General features: G+C 51.1%; 1 protein-coding gene across 6 annotated transcripts in view; it reads right to left on the bottom strand.

Annotated features, from left to right (window-relative positions):
* Positions 1-857: 857 nt before the first annotated feature.
* ZDHHC3 (zinc finger DHHC-type palmitoyltransferase 3) overlaps positions 858-20,125 on the bottom strand; it is a 59,549-nt gene continuing 40,281 nt past the window's right edge. For 4 of the 6 annotated variants that reach the window (XM_019984701.2, XM_019984702.2, XM_070776828.1 and 1 more), the window contains 2 exons: positions 18,503-18,633; positions 858-3,336 (listed from right to left, as the gene is read on the bottom strand). In XM_019984701.2, coding sequence (XP_019840260.2) covers positions 3,067-3,336; positions 18,503-18,633 — 401 coding nt within the window. In that variant the 3' untranslated portion in view covers positions 858-3,066. Of the gene's footprint in view, positions 3,337-14,569; positions 16,242-18,502; positions 18,634-20,125 lie in introns of those variants that run through there. The other 2 variants (XM_070776829.1, XM_019984707.2) reach the window with 1 other exon arrangement.

Here is a 20,125-nt window from a genome sequence, read left to right as displayed (position 1 = left end):
GTGGGCAGGAGTACAGGGACCTGGAGAGATGGCCTCGGCCTGCCAACAGGCTCTTGGCCACAGGGAGGTGGCCCAGCCCGGGAGGGAGAACCACCTTCCCTCGGGCAGGGATATGTCCCTTCCTGGGGGGATGGTGGTCATCCCAGAAGGAGGCACCTCCTTGTGCCAACACAAAGCCCTTGTGTTACGTGCAGTTCTTCTCTGGGTGCTGCCCTCCAGAGACTTGCTCAGATGATCAGTACACATTTAACTAAACTCCGATGCCTTCTAGATGACCATGTGGTCCTCTGGGTCACTTTTCTCTTTCTGTGAACAAGCTTCTTAGTGTCTTATGCTGGGACCATGTGGGAACTTGGAGAGCCATCTGATCCTCCGAACTTCCCAGGTCAAGGGACTGTCTCTTTCTGGGGTCAGGCTTCTTTGTTCTGGACCCCGTTGGGGATGCCTGCTCCTCCCTCTAAGGCCATAACCGCCCCCCCCAACTGGACACACACTGGCAGAGGCACCATGTAGCACCGTGTGGGCTGAATGAGAGATATTTTATGTGAAATTTGCAGGAAATTCAGAGGTGGAGGCCTCGGCTCTAGAGTCAAGGACCTTCAGTTCTGGGCCTCTTGGCCCAAATGTCCACAGTAGATGCTCCATCAATGTTTGGTGCATAAAAGGTGAGTTTTCTTCCTGCTGGAAATACCACGGGAAGAAAATCCCAAGACAAGGGTGTAGCTATGTGACACTTGTCTCCTGGGCCACAAATGGGAGAGAAGAGGCTTAGAGATGTCCTCAAGGTGACCTGAGAGGCAGGATGCAGCCCAGGGGTCTAGACTGGGAGCTCCATGAAGACACGAGACTCTGGCAGCTGAGGTGGACCACAGAGCTTTTTATTCAAACAAAGAGGTGGAGGCTTGTGCCTGGCCTCCCTCCCTGCAGCCCTCAGCTTGTTCTGACATCAGTTGCCCAGTGGTAAGTTTGGGGTTAAGCAGAATATCACACTGGCGACAGCCACTATGGAGAGAAGGCCACTGTGGTTGCTGGTGCAAGGCCACGAGGCTTAGGGTTGGGCAGGTGATTCCCACACGGCCCAGGTGCCTCTCCTGGGACATGGTCTCATGTGTCTAGTGTGGAGGAAGATGGGCTCAGCGAGGAGAGGGGTCGGGGCTGGGTCCCACTCTGTGCAGGTGAAAGGCCTCTGCACCCAACAATCTGAAAGCAGAAGTGGCTTTGGGCCTGGTGGGTACTTCTGCTTTCAGGCCATGATGACCAGAGGAAGACCAGTTTCAAACCTGTCATGCAGGGACATTTCTCAGGGGCCCTGTGGTTCAGCACATGCCTTTGACCTCAGGCTTGGACTCAGCAGAGACCCCTGAAGCTGTCTGCAAACAGTGACCAGTGACCCCTCTCCCCTTCTTCTAACCACGGCCTCCTGGGGACTCCAGGGGTTGGGATGGCTTTCCTTCCCCAGCATGGAGTCTCTTGGGTGTACGGTCCATCAAGCCTGTGCCTTGGATGCTTTTTTGGGTAAGGATAAAAACTAGCAGGCCTCCGTAGCCACATCCTGCCTAGATGGTGAGTTAACAGGCTTAAGAGCCCCCAGGGTCCCTTATGTGGCCGTTAATAAATATTAAAGCTGATACGGACCCAGAAAAGAGGCCTACGGCCTGGGTGTGGAAGGCCCCATGCCCTGCCAACTACTCTATCAATGCCAGAGTCCTGTTGTTGCCCTCTTGTGAGACATCATTAGAGCTGGGATGAGGAAAGAAGCAGCCCCTCCACAAGAAAACCCAGAGCCTGGCAGGTCACTGGGGATGGACGGCAGTGTCTCTCTGACAATCGCCACCTTTATGGAATGCCCAAGGGTGCCCTCCCAGAACTAGGCCACTGCCTGGCCTTCCTTTCTTACCCACAGTCACCACAGGGCGCCAACCCTCTGCTGGACTCTGTGAAAGATGCTGCTTCAGCTGCTATGAGAACGGGGATTGTGAACCCAGGACGCTCTGCTCAGGCCTTCAGGAATGATCACGGACACTTCAGGCTTCACAAGGGATGAGCAGGGTCCCGGCTCAGCCTGGTAGTGTGGGAGGTCTGTGTGTGTGACAGGGGACCTTCCTGCTTCTCAATCGGCAGGCCCTGGCCCCCATTCATGGTTTGAGAGAGACGCCCCAAGAAAGGACACTGTCTTGGGAGAACAGGCCTAAGACTCTTAGGCCAGATTTTCTGGTCAGTTCTGCCCATGTGGGTGGTTAGACTCTTTTCAGGAGGGACAGTTAAATGCAGTTCTCACAGGGGAGGTTGGAGTTCCAGGAGCTCTACATAGGTTGTCCTTCTGCCCCTCCACCGGGAGTGGACAGAGTCTTAGCCCTGGGACAGGATGCCTCGGAGTGGACTGAGGCTTCTGGTGTCTGTGGAATGCGAGCTGTTTGGGTGCTGCTGTCACAACTTAGGCTCGTGCCTACCGTGCATGTCCCACATGTGTGGGGCCCTCTCTCAAACCAAGCTGAAGCCCTGGAGGCAGCCAAGGCCACCATGGCTGTCTCCTAGTAAGGCAGGCAAGGGGGTTGGTGGTGGGTAGCCCTTTCTGGGGAGCAGCCAGGATCCTTGCCGCCTGCCCAGGCCCATCTCTGCTAATGCTGGCATCCCCCCCAGGTTCCCAAGGCCAGCCCTGCTCTGTCCTTCCGTCACCGCCTCACAGCCTTAGTTCCCAAAAGCCAGGAGCCTGGGCCCCAACCTTCTCAAGAGAAGACAGACACCCCAAGGAAGGACAGAGAGGCAAGTTCTTTTCTGCCCTGGGGCTGCCCTGCTCGGAGCTTCCTTTGCTGGGTGAGGCTGTGCAGGCTGAGAAGCTTGCCCAGCCTCGGAGGATGGTTCCTGACAATCCCTCACAGGGTGGGGAGCTCACAGCAGGGCTCTCGTCTGCCTCCGTCACGCTGCGTCCACCCCCGCCGCCTGACCTGGCCCGGCGTGGGGAGGGGGTCGGGGGTCAGAGGTCAGGGGCGTGAGGGGAGCGCGTGGGGGTGCCCAGGTGCCCCGGGCTGCCGCCAGCGAGGCCCGGTGCCGGCCCCGCCCGCAGCGTCACTCATCGACCACCTCCACGAAGTCCTCCTTCTTCGGCTCCTCCGACGGCTCCTCTGTCGTCGTTGTCGTCGTCTCTGTGTTCTCCGTGTCCGACACCGAGGACACCTGTCGCACCCAGTCTCTGTCGCTGAGCGGCTTTGGGTGACACGGTCCGGAGAAGGGGTTGAACCAGTTCAGGGAAAAGTCCCCACCGAAGGTCTCTTTGACCGACTTCCAGCTGCCCCTGCGTTCCCTGCGCTGCTTCTTTCGTTGGAGGCGCTCGATGCCCTGCGGGGAGAATGGGATACAGAGGGTCAGCGTGCTGGGGCCCCCGCACAGCAGACCGCCGAGGCCCAGGGCTGGGGGCTCCTCAGAGGGCAGGGAGGGGCGCCGGGGGGCTCCTCAGAGGTTGCGGAGGGGCGCCGGGGGGCTCCTCAGAGGGCGAGGAGGGGCGCCGGGGGGCTCCTCAGAAGGTGGGGAGGAGCGCGGGGGTGGGTTCTCCTCAGAGGGCGCGGAGGGGCGCCGGGGGGCTCCTCAGAGGGCAGGGAGGGGTGTCGGGGGCGCTCCTCAGAGGGCGAGGAGGGGCGCTGGGGGGCTCCTCAGAAGGTGGGGAGGAGCGCGGGGGTGGGTTCTCCTCAGAGGGCGCGGAGGGGCGCCGGGGGGTTCCTCAGAGGGCAGGGAGGGGCGTCGGGGGTCTCCTCAGAGGGCGCGGAAAGGCACCGGGCTGGGGTTCCTCAGAAGGTGGGGAGGGGCGTCGGGGGTGGGTTCTCCTCAGAGGGCGCGGAGGGGAGCCAGGGGTAGGTTCTCCTCAGGTGGGGAGGGGCGTCGGGGGCGCTCCTCAAAGGGTGGGTGGGGGGCTCCTCAGAGGGCGGGGAGGGGCGCCGGGGAGGCGGGTGGTCTTCTCAGAGGGCGGGGAGGGGTGCCGAGCAGCACAGCAAGCAGGGCCTGCCTTTCCTACCCCTGCCCGCCCTTTCCTTCCACAGGACCAAGGGTGCCCAAGATGGCTGCTGCACAGCGACCAGGCTTCCCTGTGGCAAACAACCAAGGGGTAACCCCTCAGGCCTCTGTAGGCGTGAGCTGCCCCCCCCCCCCACCCCCATCCTGAGACCACCTGGAAAGATGACCCTTCCCCGAGAATCCTGGGCCACTCCCCCCTCCGACAGCAGGCGCAGGGAAACCGGCCTGAAGCGGGATGCTGGGGTTAAGGGGGAGCACAGGGGACACGGGACAGGTGAGGGGAGGAGGCAGCCGCGTGCACAGCGAGCACTGCATGCAACAGGCAGCCGGAGGGCACGCGGGGCCGCTCTGCGCGGGGGCGAGGGCAGGCCTCGGGCCTGCACATGCGGTGGACACGCCCTGAGGCCTCTCCCGAACTGCCCACTCACCTGCCTCTGGGTGTCCGTGCGCCAGGCCGCGGAGAGGGTGTTGGGGAGGGAGGAGAAGCCACAGGAGTTAAAGGCGCAGCCAGGCCAGACCCACAACACCCTCTACCCCCAACAGGGCGCTGCCCGCTCCATCTCTTCTGGAGCCCAGGGATTCTGCCAGGAGCAAATGTCAGGCACCCGTCCTGCCCACGGACAGTGCTTTCCACCGCAGAAGGACCTCTGAGTACCTAGTTCTAGATTTTCTGTTCCAGGTAAGATCCTTACCGAACCGGCCCAGTCCTCTGTTGTGCAGGAGAGACTGACACACAGTACTGACTGAGATGGGGCTATGCCTGAGTCACTTCCTCTCCAGCACTCTTAGTTAATGGTATCCCATCAGTTACTGGTCTTATATCAATAAAGTTCCAAGTTTCTATATCTGTATTATGGTTTTATAAAATGTTTACATCTGGAAAGACTGACTGAAAGGCATATAGGAGCTCTTTGTACTATTTTTACCATTTTCTTGATTAAATCTGAAATGATATCTCAGTAGAAAGGTAAAAAAAATATGAGACACCATAATTTAGGCAATATAGTCTTGAATGCAGAATTACAATAATGAGAACTCAGAAACAATCAAAATGTCCAATAATGATGGCTAAGTAAATTTTCTATGTTTTTCTATAAGCAGAACACTAATGCAGTTAATAAAAGTGGTATCAATAAGGGCTTAATTTCCAAAATATGCAAACAGCTCACTCATACAACTCAACGACAAAAAAAACAAACAATGCAATTGAGAAATGGACAGAAGGCCTAAACAGACATTTCTCCAAAGAAGATATACAGATAGCCAATAGGCACATGAGAAGATGCTCATTATTGCCAATTATTGGAGAAATGCAACTCAAAACTAGAATGAGGTGCCACCTCACATGGGCCAGAATGACCATCATCAAAAAGCCTACAAATAATAAATGTTGTAGAGACCATGGAGAAAAGGGAACCCTCCTACACTGTTGGTGGGAATGTAAACTGGTGCAGCCGCTATGGAAAACAGTATGGAGGTTCCTCAAAAGACCAAAAAGAGAGTTGCCATATGACCCAGCAATCCCACTCCTGGTCATATACCCAGACAAAACTATAATTTGAAAACATACATGCACCCCTATGTTTAGAGAAGCTCTATAGCCAAGACATGGAAACAGCCTGAAGGTCCATCAACAGATGAATGGATAAAGAAGATGTGGTATATACACACACAATGGACTATTACTCAGCCATAACAAAGAATGAAATAATGCTATTTGCAACCACATGCATGGACCTAGAGATTATCATACTAAAGACAAGTAAGTCATAGAATGGCAAATACTATATGGTATCACTTACATATGGAATCTACAATACAAATGAATGTATCTACAGAACAGAAACAGACTCACAGATACAGAGGAGACTTGGGGTTGCCAAGGGAAAGGAAAGGTGAGTGAGGGAAGAACTGGAACTCTGGGATTAGTAGATACAAACTCTTATGTATGGAATAGATAAACAAGGTCCCACTGTACAGCAGAGGGAACTATACTCAATTTCCTATGATAAACCATAATGGAGAAGAATGTGAAAAAGAATATACATATGTACTGACATAACTGAATCACCCTGCTGTACAGGGAAATTAATGCAACACTGTAAATCAACTATACTTCAATAAAAATTCTAAACAAGTGGCATTGATACAGGTTTACACACACTGGAAATTCTTGTCCATGTGGTGACAAGGAAAGAAAGCAACATTGCATGTGACATCATCATGGGATCTGGGGTTTGGGAATGAGATTTTAGATTTATTTCTGTTTCACGTTTTCACCAATGAACAGGTGTAACTTTTATAATGAGAACGAGAAAGCTGTGTCAGGAAATGGACCATGTAGACACAACTCTTGAGGGAGGCTCATGTGGGTCTGGGGCACAGGAAGCCATGATATTCACAATCTGGTCCCTTGCCAGGCCTCCCCCTTTAGCAGGATCAGTGATGGCCAGCTGAGGGACTTGCTCTGGGGATCCTGCATTCCTTCCTGAGTGATCAGTTGCAGCCTGTTGAGAGAAGAGGGGTTGAAGTGTGGCTATGTGGCTGGCCAGGCTACAGAGGGAACATCCAGAAATGCCAGAATGGGGGGGTCTGCACTGACTGGGCTCACTCAAAGCTATCACAGTGGATCCTCACAACCCCCTGAGAGGAGGTGGGTGTTAGTATTGACAGTTGGCAGAGAAGACACGGGTGCTGGGAGGCTGTGACAGCGGCCGAAGCAAGTCCTGCTGGTTGTGCTTTAGAACCAGGATGGGAACTGGTGTGCCCTCTGCATTTTCAATCCTACCGCAAATCTTCACTCAAAGGCAGGGAAAAGCTGGAGAGGAAAATGAAGCAAAAGAGTCCACAGAACAACACAAACAGATGGAAAGAAATACCATGTTCTTATATTAGAAGAATTAATATTGTTAAAATGACCATACTGTGCAAGGCAATCTGTGGATTCAATGAAATCCCTATCAAAATACCGATGGCATTTTTCACAGAACTAGAACAAAAAAATTTTAAATTTATATGGAAACACAAAAGACCCTGAATAGCCAAAGCAATCTTGAGAACAAGAGCTGGATGAATCAGGCCCCCTGACTTCAGACTATACTACAAAGCTATAGTAATCAAAACAGTATGGAACTAGCATAAAAACAAACAAATCAACAGAAGAGAATAGAGAGCCCAGGAATAAAACCCACACATTTTTGGTAAATTAATCTAACACAAAGGAGGCAAGAATATACAGTGGAGAAAAGACAGTCTCTTCAATAAGTGGTGCTGGAAAAACTGGACAGCCACCTGTAAAATAATGAAATTAGAACATTCTCTAACACCATATACAAAAACAAACTCAAAGAGCTAAATGTAAGACCAGAAATCATAAAACTCCTAGAGAAAAACATAGAATACTCTTTGATACACACTGTAGCAATATTTTTCTGGATCTGTCTCCTAGAACAAAGGCAATAAAAGCAAAAATAAACAAGTAGGATCTAATTAAACTTAAAAGCTTTTGCACACCAAAGAAAACCACTGACAAAATGAAGACAGCCTACAGAATGGGAGAAAGTATTTGCAAATGATATGACCAAAACAAGGTTAATATTAAAAATATATAAACAGCTCTTACAACTCAACATCAAAAACAAACAACCTGCTTAAAAAATTGGCAGAAGACTTGAATAGTTCCCCAAAGAGAACATGCAGATGGCCAATAGGCATGTGAAAAGATTCTCAACATCATTAATCATCAGGGAAATGCAAGTCAAAACCACAGTGAGCAACTTCCCTGGTGGTCCAGTGGTTAAGAATCTGCCTTCCAATGCAAGGGATGCAGGTTCAATCCCTGGTCAGGGAACTAAGATCCCACATGCCTCAGAGCAATCAAGTGCTGCAACTCCTGAGGCTGCATGCTCTGGAGCCTGCATGCCACCACTAGAGAGAAGCCTTCATGCCACAGCAAAGACCCCACATGCCCCAACTAAGACCGGACACAGCCCCAAAAAATCCCCAACAAGGAGATGTCACCTCTCACCTGTAAGAGTGGCTGTCATCAAAAGCAATGCAAATAAGTGTTAGCAAGGACGTGGAGAGACAGGAACACTTGTGCACTGTTGGTGGGAATGTAAATTAGTGCAATCACTGTGGAAAACAGTATGGAGTTTTCTTTAAAAACCTAAAAATAGAACTACCATATGACCCAGCAGTTCCACTCCTGGGGATATATCTGAAAGAAACAAAAACCCTGATTTCAAAAGATACTGCAATATTCACAGTAGCACTATTTATGATAGCCAAGACATGGAAGCAACCTAAGTATCTACAACTGACGAATGGATAAAGAAATAGTGGTTTGTGTATATATATACACAATGGAATATTACTCAGCCATAAAAGAATTTTTTCCTTTTGCAACAACATGGATGGACTCTAAGTTGAAATAACTGAATTCACTAAGCCAAATAAGTCAGAGAAAGAAAAATAATGTATGATATCACCTCTATGTGGAATCTTAAAAAAACAAACAAAAAAACCCAAGCTAGTGAATGTAACAAACAAAAAAAGAAACAGACTCATAGATACAGAGGACAAATTAGTGGTTATCCATGGGGAGAGGGGAAGGGAGAGGAGCAATATAGGGGTAAGTTATTAAGAGGTACAAAATACTGTATATAAAATAAGCTACAAGGATATATTATATAACACAGTGAATATAGCCAGTATTTTGTAATAACTATAAATGGAGTATAACCTTTAAAATTTTCGAATCACTATATTTTAACATATAATACCACACATCAATTATTCTTCAATTAAATTTTTAAAATTAAAAATAAAAAGAAGGGGACTTCCCTGGTGGCCCAGTGGTTAAGGATCTGCCTGCCAACAAAGGGGACACAGTTTTGATCCCTGGTCCGGGAAGATCCCACATGTCATGGGCCATGCGCCACAACTACTGAGCCCACGTGTCTAGAGCCCACAACGAAGAGTAGCCCCAACTCTCCATAACTAGAGACAGCCTACGCACAGCAATGAAGACCCAGTGTGGCCAAAGAGTAAATAAACAAGTTTAAAAATAAAAAGAGAGCCCACAGAACAATACTCAACCTCCTCAGCAGGCTTGTAAAAATGTTCCAGACAGAGCCTGGCCTGCCCACCAGAAGAACTTCCTCAGAAGTGAAGTGGACAAACATCCAGGAGTGTCTGTCTGAAGAAGAGAAAATACTCCAAATGAATCTGATGCAAAAGAAAGGCAGAGCGGGGCTTCCCAGGCGGTCCAGTAGTTAAGACTGTGCTTCACTGCAGGAGGCACGGGTTTGATCCCTGGTGGGGAACTAAGATCCCACATGCCACATGATGGCCAAATATGTAAACAAACAAACAAACAAAAAGATTAAAAAAGAGAGAAAGGTTGAAGATCTGGACCATCAGGTTCATAAGGAGCCAGTGGGGTTTCTTTTCCCTGGTAGGACTCACTTTTGAGTTCTGTGTGGATTTCAAGGTGTCCTGGAGGCAGAGTTCTTAAGTTAGAGGGTTATGGAGGCAGCAGTGATATCCACTTCCCGTTCAAGCAAACAGGAATGGTTGGCTGATTCCTGGTAAGGGGGCAACTGCCTAAACCAGCGTTTCTAGCGGGCAGTGTGTGACTTCGGCCTTTTGGGCCTGATCAGCCTGGGTGCCACATGAGCAGTGATCTATAAACCAACTGACCAATGCCCCAGAATGAATGAACCAGGACTATGGCTCCCCAGGAGACGGAGACCAGGCGCACGCTCTGTAAGGACTTGGCTGAAGCCCACAGAGAAACAGCAGGAAGTCCCTGCATCTCAGAAAGTTGGAGTTGCTGCAGCCCATGCAAATGTGCCCTTCTTGGAGACAGCTGAACAACTCTCTCCTCATCAGCGGTTTCACATGTTTTTAGTGCAACCCACAATAGGAAATGGGCTTCCTTGGTGACTCAGTGGTAAAGAATCTGCCTGCCAATGCAGGGAGACGTAAGCTCGATCCCTGGGTTGGGAAGATTCTCTGGAGTAGGAAATGGCAGCCCACTCCAGTATTCTCACCTGGGAAATCCCACAGAGCCTGGCGGGCTATAGTCCATGGGGTCACAAGGAGTTGTGATGACTGAGCAACTGAACAACGAAACAACAATAGGGAATACTATTCTGTTGCAGCCTACTACACACACACACACACACACACACACACACACACACACATACACCAAAGTTTCATGGAAATATGTCTTTTACAAGGTGTAAGGCATTATTTTTTATCTCAGTTTAAAAAATGCTGTTGCAAACCAATAAACTGATCTCGCACATGAACATTTGTGCACATGATCTGAAAAGCACAGCTTCACCAGAGCTAACGTTCTCTAGATCCATACAACATGCCAGACACCATCCTAACATCCACATCCATTCCTCTCTCTGAATCCTCCGAGCAACTTTGTGAGTTAGATTATCTCCAGGATTTTACAGATGAGCAGAGGCTTAAGCAAACTACTGCTTAAGGTCACAGGAAGGAAGGAGTTGAGCCAGACCGGAACCAAAGACAGAGGGCTCAAGGACCCATCACCACACGACCTCAGCTGCAGAAATTCAGAGCATCTTTTACATCCATGTCAGAGCGTGTGTCTTCATCCTAAAGGTTTTTGCAAACACTATCCTGGCGACATTGTTCATAATTCCATGGATCAGCTATGCTGCAACATTGTTCATAATTCCTTGGATCAGCTATGCTGCAACATTGTTCATAATTCCTTGGATCAGCATCCTCAGCTCCCACCTGCACAGATGAGGGATCCCTGGGGCTCACTCTGCTTTGCTAGTATAATCACAAGGCTCAAGTCATCAATGATTTTTTTTTTTTTTTTAATTGAGTGAGAGGATGGGAGAAATGGAAGTCTTCAGTTTGGGAAAGTAGACTTGTTTAGTCGCTCAATTGTGTCCCACTCTTGGGTAACCCATGAGCTCCGCCAGGCTCCTCTGTCCATGGGATTTTTCTGGCAAGAATACTGAAGTGGGTTGCCATTTCCTTCTCCAGGGGATCTTCCCAGAGATCAAATTTGTATCTCTTGCGTCTCCTGCATTGGCAGGCAAATCCTTTACTACTGAGCCACCAGGGAAGCCTGTAGACTTGTTAATAGCTTATTTTCATTTCACTGTGAATCCATCATCCTCTGTTAGGTGATTCTCAGGCAGATATGTATTTAAAAGATACAAGAAAAGGCCACATGGGTGTTGAGGTCCACAGACAGAAACCAAAGGCCAGGACATTCTAGTGTCTGCCCCAAGCCTCACTCACTGGCCACTGCTCCTGCTGGGAGGACCCTGGCTCCACTCTTTTCCATCTTCTTCTGGGATGGTTCTTCACCCAAATGGCCTCTTGGTGCAGAAACCAGTGGGTCAGATGAGATATGTGGGAAGATCACCGGACAGGTGAATAGTCTGGCTCCCCCTCAAACACTTGTTTTCTCAGCACTCACTGGCTAGGGAGGCTGCCGGTTATGAGGGACTAGGGGCTCACAGTGAGCAAAACCCCAGCTGGCACCATGCTGAGCCCGGCAGCACCCAGGACCACATCATCGGCAGGCCTGTGGGTGACCCCTGTAGCCCCCAAGTGGATCCTCAGACTTGAACACGGGTCAGCATCACCTGGAGGACTGTGAGCATCCAGATCACTGCTCCCTAACCAGTTTCTGATTCAGCAGGTCTGGGGTGGCACCTGGGAATCTGCATCTCTGTTAAGTCCCTAAGGAGATGTGGCTGCTGCTGGTCTATGGACCACACTTGGAGATGCACTGCCTCAGTATATCCCTCAGCAGGAAGATTCTCAAGAGGGATTCTAGCAAAATCTCCCTTTCTTCAAATATCTTTGTTAACTAAGGGCCCCTTCTAGGTTGGGACCCCTCACTTCTGTGGGCTAGGTCACTATGTAGGCTTATGTACTACTTTGAAGTGAGAAAAACATAAAACCCATCAGCCTGGCTGAAAGAACCCAGCCCAGCCTTCCAAGGTCTGGAGTTTCTGTGTGATACCAACCTTACATACGTGTTCAATAAACACTGTCTAATTTACCTCATGAGGAAGGTGGGTTTTAAAGACGCTTACTCCTTGGAAGGAAAGTTATGACCAACCTAGATTGCATATTCAAAAGCAGAGACATTACTTTGCCAACAAGGTTCGTCTAGTCAAGGCTATGGTTTTTCCTGTGGTCATGTATGGATGTGAGAGTCGGACTGTGAAGAAGGCTGAGCGCCGAAGAATTGATGCTTTTGAACTGTGGTGTTGGAGAAGACTCTTGAGAGTCCCTTGGACTGCAAGGAGATCCAACCAATCCATTCTGAAGGAGATCAGCCCAGGGATTTCTTTGGAAGGAATGATGCAAAAAAAAAAAAGGAATGATGCTAAAGCTGAAACTCCAGTACTTTGGCCACCTCATGCGAAGAGTTGACTCATTGGAAAAGACTCTGATGCTGGGAGGGATTGGGGGCAGGAGGAGAAGGGAACGACAGAGGATGAGATGGCTGGATGGCATCACTGACTCGATGGACGTGAGTGTGAGTGAACTCCGGGAGTTGGTGATGGACAGGGAGGCCTGGCGTGCTGGGATTCATGGGGTTGCAGAGTCGGACATGACTGAGCAACTGATCTGATCTGATCTGAAGTCAAGATGTCTCACTCTGCGTTCTTCCATGAAAAAAGTATTACAAAGATGAAATAGTAAATGACTAGGAGACGAAGCACATGCATTTCTACCCGTGTCTACTTTGTGCATGATGTCACCAAGCCCATGTAAATATGCACAGATTTGTTTGCTCCTAAGCTTTTTGCATGTTCATTCTGGTTGCTATGAGAACAAACCAGATGTTGACAGGTGGGAAGGAGTCACCAATCCAACTGATCAAGTCACCTTCCTCTTTATTTTTCCTTTCCACTCCTCAGAGCCCACATTCTGGAGGACCGTGGCTACTATTGGCTCATTTCTCCACACATGCACCATTCAGTGCTGTCGGGGCTCCTGTGCCGAAGCAAAAGGCTGGGTTGCCTTTGTGTAGAGATGTCCTTCTTCATCTGACATCCTGGGAGACTGAGGAGGGCTTGGGGATGCCTGTTTCTTCCTGGGTGGATGCCAGGCAGAAGCTCAACCACTGCTGCAGAGAACAGCCACATTCCTCATTGCTGGCTGCTGCTGCTTGGTCACTAAGTCGTATCCGACCCCAAGGACTGTAGCCCGCCAGGCTCCTCTGTCCATGGGATTTCCCAGGCAAGAATACTGGAATGGGTTGCCATGCCCTTCTCCAGGGGGTCTTCCTGACCCAGGGATTAAACCTGTGTCTCTTGAGTCTTCTGCACTGGCAGGTAGATTCTGTACCGCTGAGCCACCTGGGAAGCCTCCACTCCCTGGGTTCCTGGCAAAACATTCTCCATCTCAACAAGATAAAATAGGAAGAACACAGGGAGTTTGGGGATATTTCCTATGTCCTGAGTGCAGCTCTTCAATCTGGCTTGAAAACCAGGAGAACATTCATTCTTTCAGCCAAAGGGCTTGTAAAAACCCAGAGACAGAACCACACTGGATGTCAGAAGGAGACTCTCTGGGAAAGATATAGGTGGTATGCTCAGGTGTAAATCATGAGTTTCTATTTTGAGGACTTGAAAACAAAATTCAATGTATCTTTAGCATGATCTACTGTATTCCTTAGAAATTCCATGGGGAGAAGAACCAACGTGATTCATTAAAAAAAAAAATGCCCTTGAAGATGGGGTATTTTGAGGCCTTCAAATACTTGACAATATTCCCTGAGTCCTACTCTCTCTTCCCTGGCAAAAGGAAACATAGCAAAAGCACCCTCTCCCCCCAGGGATAGATCCTTGAGGGAACACAGCAGAGTGAGGGCTTTCTAAAATGCTCTGGGGTCATTCAACAACCACATTTCTTTCATCAGCGTAAGGGGTGGGGTTGGTGTGGTGGGGGAACCACGCAGGGAACAAATGCTAGGGACTAGATTTAAAAACAGCACTGAGAGGAAAAAGCCCAAACACAGGCTCGACTACAGCATAAGCAGCACAGCAGAGGCAGGTCAAGTCTAACTGCCTCAGAAGAGATTGCCAAGAAAACGGTTCTTCGCTTAAACATCTGAGGGGTGGTGGAAAGCACCTCAAAGCCACACCCCACGGTGTGTGTGAAGTTTCCAGTCATTTCCTCTGGCTTCACTTTGCTTTTTGCTGGGTGGGCAGAGGGAAAAAAGGTCTCTCTCCCAGGCCCAACTGGAGAAGCAAATTTTGCAGACCTGCTGAGTTTTTTTTCTGTTCCAACTGGGAATCCAGAAGCACTAGGGAAGGGACTCAGGCTGCAGAAAGAGCCAGAGGAGAGAGGCCCGGTGGGGCCAGCTCGTCCGGAAGAGGGCTGTAAACATCCTTTAGAGGCGATGACGCAAAAGGGAGCATGCACAAATGCCCTTTAAAAGCGATGAATGAAACGCCCAAAGAGCACATTCATGTTGACTGGACCATCAGCTCTACCCAAGGGGTGACTCCGTGAGAGACAGGGGGCTCAGCCAGAACAGGTTTTGGAAAAATTTTATTGCGTTTGGTTTCCATGTGGAAGCACTGACAGAACTGAAAAGAGGCAGCATGTTCCACTTACTTTTCTGAAAGATCACACAGCTAGACGAAATCTCTCCCCACCCCGGGCTGATTTCGTGAACCTCACCCCAAAACCCACCCCAGGCAGATTTAAAAAAAAAAAAAGAAAGGTTTGTGGTGATTATTTAAAAACAATTCCCCGTGTGAGACGGTCGGCAATCAAATTTCTGTGACTTCCACGTTTGATGCGCGTTTCCCGTCCCCTCACCTCCCCTCACGGTCTTCAGGCCTTCCCTCCTTCAAATTAGACTCAACGCACAAGTGTGCAAATGGAAACACTAGTCAGTCTCGGTGCCACAGGCTTAGGAATCTGCCGGTTCCACTGGACGGGTGGGCATCTCTCAACTTGGCGATGGTGCCTTTGCATCACGGGCAGCCCACGCAGATCCACAGCCTCCCAGGTTAAAATACAGACAAGACATGGAGACGTGCACATTTATGGGTCTAAAACATCCGAAAGTAAACCCACTGCGGAGATCTACAAAAATGAGGAAGGAGCGGGTTGACTGTGGGGCTGCGGCTGGTTCGCTTGGCAGTAACACTGCTGAACGGACATGGCGCTAGGAGAGGGAGGGAGGTGGGACGCTCAGATGGGAAGCAGAGGGAATAAAGGAAACGTAGCTCGCCTGAAGCTGCGTCATTTTCTTCTTCTCGTGATTGTGTAAGGCATTTTGAACTGGAAAAACTTCTTTCCTTCACATTCTTCCAAATGATCAGTTGGAATATAACCAGTGATTCGGAATACAAATAAGACCCCTTTCATCTCAACCCCCCCACCCCCAAAATCATTCTACGCACCCAGAGCCCAAAAAGTACAAGACAGGCAATTGATTTTGTGAATTCAGAGGCAAATCGTGTTCACACAGGGCACGAGGCTGCTGTGGTCAAGGACCCTTCTTAGGGCTCCAGCCCTGATCTCCCAGGCCACAAGGGGTGAGCATCCAACTTCAGCGAGGTTTTAAGTCCCATCCAGGCACCTGCCACTGCCTCCTGGGCAGTGGGAGGTCACGGGCCCTCTTCACTCTCTCCTATGGGTCCCCCACCAGGCGTCCGGGCCAGTCCGTCCACGCACAAGCGTCACGACTCAATTAGTACAAGGAGGCGTGGCCTGGAGACAGTGGCCTCCACGTTAGTCATGCCAGACAGACAGCAGAGAGGAAACCAGAGGCCAGAGAAGTGATTTTAAATAGGAAAAAAAGGAAAGCAGCTTCGGTCACCGAAAAATAGAAGGGATGATCTTTTCAAAAATAAAAACCATGGGGACTTTTTTTTTTTTTCTCTGCAATGTTCAGCCATTTAACTTGAGGCATTAAAAAAAAAAGTTTCAGAGTAGTTGTGTTGCTTTTTTCGGTTTAGACATTCATGAGAACGGATCGGACGGTAGTGCTGGGATGTGGTTTGTGTCTGAGTGGCAATGCTGCTCAGGGTCCTTCAGACCACATACTGGTACGGGTCTGCCTTCCCTTGGTCTGGCGTGGCAAAGGGGCTGGCCCAGCCTAGAGAGAAGGGGTGGCCAAAAACGGCTTTCATGTTCATCCATTTTGTTTTTTTAGCCCATCTTCTCTCTTCCTTTTTCAATTGTTCTATTCCCTGAAAACAAGAACAATCATACTTTCAGTCAAGCACTTTACTGCTGTGGTTTTTGGGGGAGAAAAATCCATTAGCTTGAGGTGAATTGAGTAAATGCTTCCTTTTTAAAGCCATGAAGCTTATCTACATAGTACATTTTTTTTTCTTCTCTTTCTCTCATAAAAAGTGCTAAAGACAAAAAGGAATCATCATTTTTCTTTTGGGTGGGCACACAGGCACGTCTGTGTAAGTCCCTCCAGGCAGGAAGGGACACATAAGAAAGTCAGCAGGCCCTGAAGCCGCTGATCCTAGTCACGCAATCCGGTGTTGTATTAAATGAATCCTGGCCGGGGAGTTTGGGCCCAGGGCCGAGCTGTGTGTGGGAGCACTCTGAAGGCTGGGGTGCAGGGAGCCTCAGCTTGTGGGGAACTTGAGCTTGTGAGAGCCAAGGATCGGTTCGTGGGAACTCTGAAGCTGCTATGACCACTTTGCAGACAAAAAAAAGGACCAAGTGAAACGACTGCTCTGGCGCGGTCTGTCCCGAAAGTCGGGGAGGCCAAGGAGCACCCGGCGTAGGGGGGCTGGCCAGGTGCAGCGGAGGAGGTGAACAGGAGGAAGAGCACAGAGGAGGAAGGAGAGGGATTAGTACAGGTTAGAGGGGCCGCACTGGCAGACCGCTCAGCCTCGGCCGCGGCCGTGGCCAAGGCCTTCCTGGGCTCCTCTGGGGACAAGTGTGACCCGAGGCAGGCTCAGCAGTTGTCATGGAGCCCACACCACCCCCAGCCAAGTCTCGCAGGAAAAACAAGCTGGGGGAGCAGGTCAGTCCCTTCCTGTCTCCTTCTCCGAAAGGAACTGGTGAGCAGCTGGAGGACAAGGCGGAAGCAGCTTGGCGGGAGCCCGACCGGGGGTCTATCTGGTGGCCTCTGTGCAGTGGAGAACGGGGCGGGCCCGAGGGGACAGCCCAGTCTAACTCTGTTCACAGCCTAGGGCCCTGGGACCACACCATACTGGTCAAGGGCGGGACGCCCTTGCCCACGCGCGGCAGGCCCTCGACTCCTCTCTCCCTTCCTTTCAGCACGGCTCCCTTTAGGAACGGCCTTGAGGGGTAAGAACGACTAGGACCAGGGCCATGATTTGCCTTCTGACCCCCTAGGCCACAGCCTGTGTGGCCCAGTGGTGTCCTGACAGCTGTTGGGGCCAGATGGTCACCTCTGGGTTCCCTGCAGGTCTCACACACAGAAGCTGGTCTGTGCGGTGCACAGACACACGGCTGGATGAACCTCATCGGCTACTATTTTTATAGACACTCTTTTATAATGGTACTAATAGTTATAAAAGAAAAAAAGGTGCTGAGAGGCACGCAACCTTCTAAGCCACCGGGAACTGCCCCAGATCCCAATGATGGTGCCTTGGCAGCCGGCACACCATCCTCCTCTGCATGCTGAGTCTCCACACCCTCAGGGGTGGGGCCGCAGCAGCAGTAAAGGCTGAGTCTTCCTATGAGCCTCCAGCTAAGGCTGACTACCCAACCGGCCAACGTCCCCCCGAAGACCCCGAGGTGACTGTTGAGGATGGACTCACGATGTCCCCATAGAGCGCAGGGCTGCCCCTTCCACCCAGGGCCCCTCTCCGAGACCCCAATGCCAAAGAGGGAAGAAATGCCCACATCACAGCCATGGACTGGTCACCAGGTGGCTTCTGGACACCTTAGGAGGGTTTAGAGGTGGCAGCAGTGGTGCCAGGGGTGTGGGCTCCAGCAGTTTCGAAACTCCCAGAGAAGGAGTTGTGAACAGGGAGGAAGGTGGGGCAGGCGGGAGGCCGCAGACGGGGACCAGAACCAGCCTTGTGCCCACTGCTCTGGGGGCCCCCACTGGGCTGTCTCCTGACCCCACTCTCAGGATCGGATCATAAAGACGCTTTCACTGGGAAGCTGACCCTGCCTGTGCCATGCAGGTCAGGGCACCCTTTGTCCATCACCCATCTCCAGGCCCATGGCCGCTAGACAGGAAGGGCACCCCAGTGCCTTGTAGAGTGACACAGAGCCGTGGACAAGACTGAACCATCACGGAGGCTGGGGGGGCTCGTAAGAGAGAGGCTGTTGGGCCCCATACCTGTGTGACCTGAGTGCCAGAGGAAGAAGACCACAGGCCACTGCAAAGGGAGGAATGGGCCCTGCACACCCGCGGCCTGGCCACTGGGCTCCCAGGTCTGACCTGCAGGCAGCCCCCCGCCCCCAAGCCCCAGCTGTGGAGGGAGTGGTGGCAGGCTGCCCCCGTGCTCACCGTCTCATCCGTGCAGATGGAGTGCACCTGGGTCCCGAACATGACAGATGTGAAAATGAGGAAGAGCAGCCCCTCGAAGCAGAGCAAGATGAGGAGGATCACCGTGGTGGGCGGCGAGAAGGAGCTGCACTCTGCAAGAGAATGGACACGTGGGGCTCGGGGCTCCACTCTGCCTCTGGCCCCACAGGACCGGGCTCCTCGCTGGCCTCCAGGCCCTGCACCAGCCTCCAACACCATGAGCTCGCACTAACACCCCATCGCAGGCCACGTGTTGGGAGTCGCCTGCTTCTGTCTGCCCTTGTCTGATGTCTGCCCTGCCTACTCAACCCCCAGGCTCCAGGAGGGCAGGGACTTTCTGTTCGGCTTGGTGTTGGCCATCAGCCTTGGAGCAATGCCTGACGACAAAAGAATCTGGGCGAGAGGTTGGTGCATTCTGAGCTTTAGTTTTCTTTCTGTACTGTGGAACGGTCGAGGGTTCGCGAGGGGAATTCTGCCCCACTCCACCTTGGCCCAGCATGAGCAAGTTGATGCTGCTCCCAGACAGGGGTGCCGTGCTTCCTGATCCCCTATAGCTGCCCTAGAGTGGTGGCCTGGCCACCATCCTGCCACAGCTGCAAGCACCCTTCTCATGGGCTGGCCATGGAACTGCAAGTGGAGTCTGGGGAGGTGGGAAGCAGATCGAGGGAAGGTGGAACTGCCTCCTTACCCTTCTCTGAACATCAGTTCAAGATGCCCTCATCCTGGGGGATTCCTCTTACATGAGCTGGATGCCCCATTGATCCAGGGCTGAGCAGAGATGGTATTAACTGAGCAGAGATGGTATTAACTGTACTCTGGGGACTGTCCAGCACCTCCTCTGCTCTGAGACCAGAGGAACTGGGGGCCTCAAGCCACCTCCATCAGGAAATCCCCTGCTGGAGGAAATCCACTCCATCTGGATTGACCACAGACAATCCAGAGCATGCAGGTAAGACCCTGGGTGGTGGAGTCTTCCAGACAGGGTAGGAAAAGCCCACTCAGGACTAAGGCCTGAATCACAGGCCCTCTTCTTAGCCATGTGACAGGGTAACTTGCTCAACCTCTGTAAACACCGACTTTTGTCATCTGCAAAGGGGGGAGTATCTCTCCTACCCTGCAGGCTTGTTACAAGGTTGAGATAAGGCCCCGCTGACAGTCTCCTGTGCACTAAGTGGGAACACGGAAGCAATGGTCCCAGCCAACTCCATTGCCCCAACAGTGGCCCTCAGTGCTCTCAGCACTGCGCACGTCTCTTCTTAAGGGCACGAATTCTACTGCGAGGGCCCCACCCTCATGACCTCTTATGAAGAAATACCAGAGAGCTTGCTTTTCTCTGTCTCTGCTGGGTGAGGACACATGAGGATAGGGCCATTTGAAGCTGGGAAAAGGGTCCTTGTAAGGGATGGAATTGACTGGTACCTTGATCTTGGACTTTCCAGACTCTTGAACTGTGAGAAATAAATACTTAAGCCTCCCAGTCTATGGCATCTTGTTGCAGCAGCCTGAGGTGACCAGTACCCATGGGATTTTTCTTCCCCTAGATGAGGTCAAGCCAGGTGGACCAGAAAGACAGAAGGGGGCAGATGCAAGCTAGGAAGAGAGGCT

The sequence above is a fragment of the Bos indicus genome, chromosome 22 (genome assembly GCF_029378745.1).
Source record: "Bos indicus isolate NIAB-ARS_2022 breed Sahiwal x Tharparkar chromosome 22, NIAB-ARS_B.indTharparkar_mat_pri_1.0, whole genome shotgun sequence".
NCBI lineage: Eukaryota > Metazoa > Chordata > Mammalia > Artiodactyla > Bovidae > Bos > Bos indicus.
The sequence above is the reverse complement of the archived record's forward strand: the minus strand, read 5'-3'. Positions and strand labels throughout refer to the sequence as shown.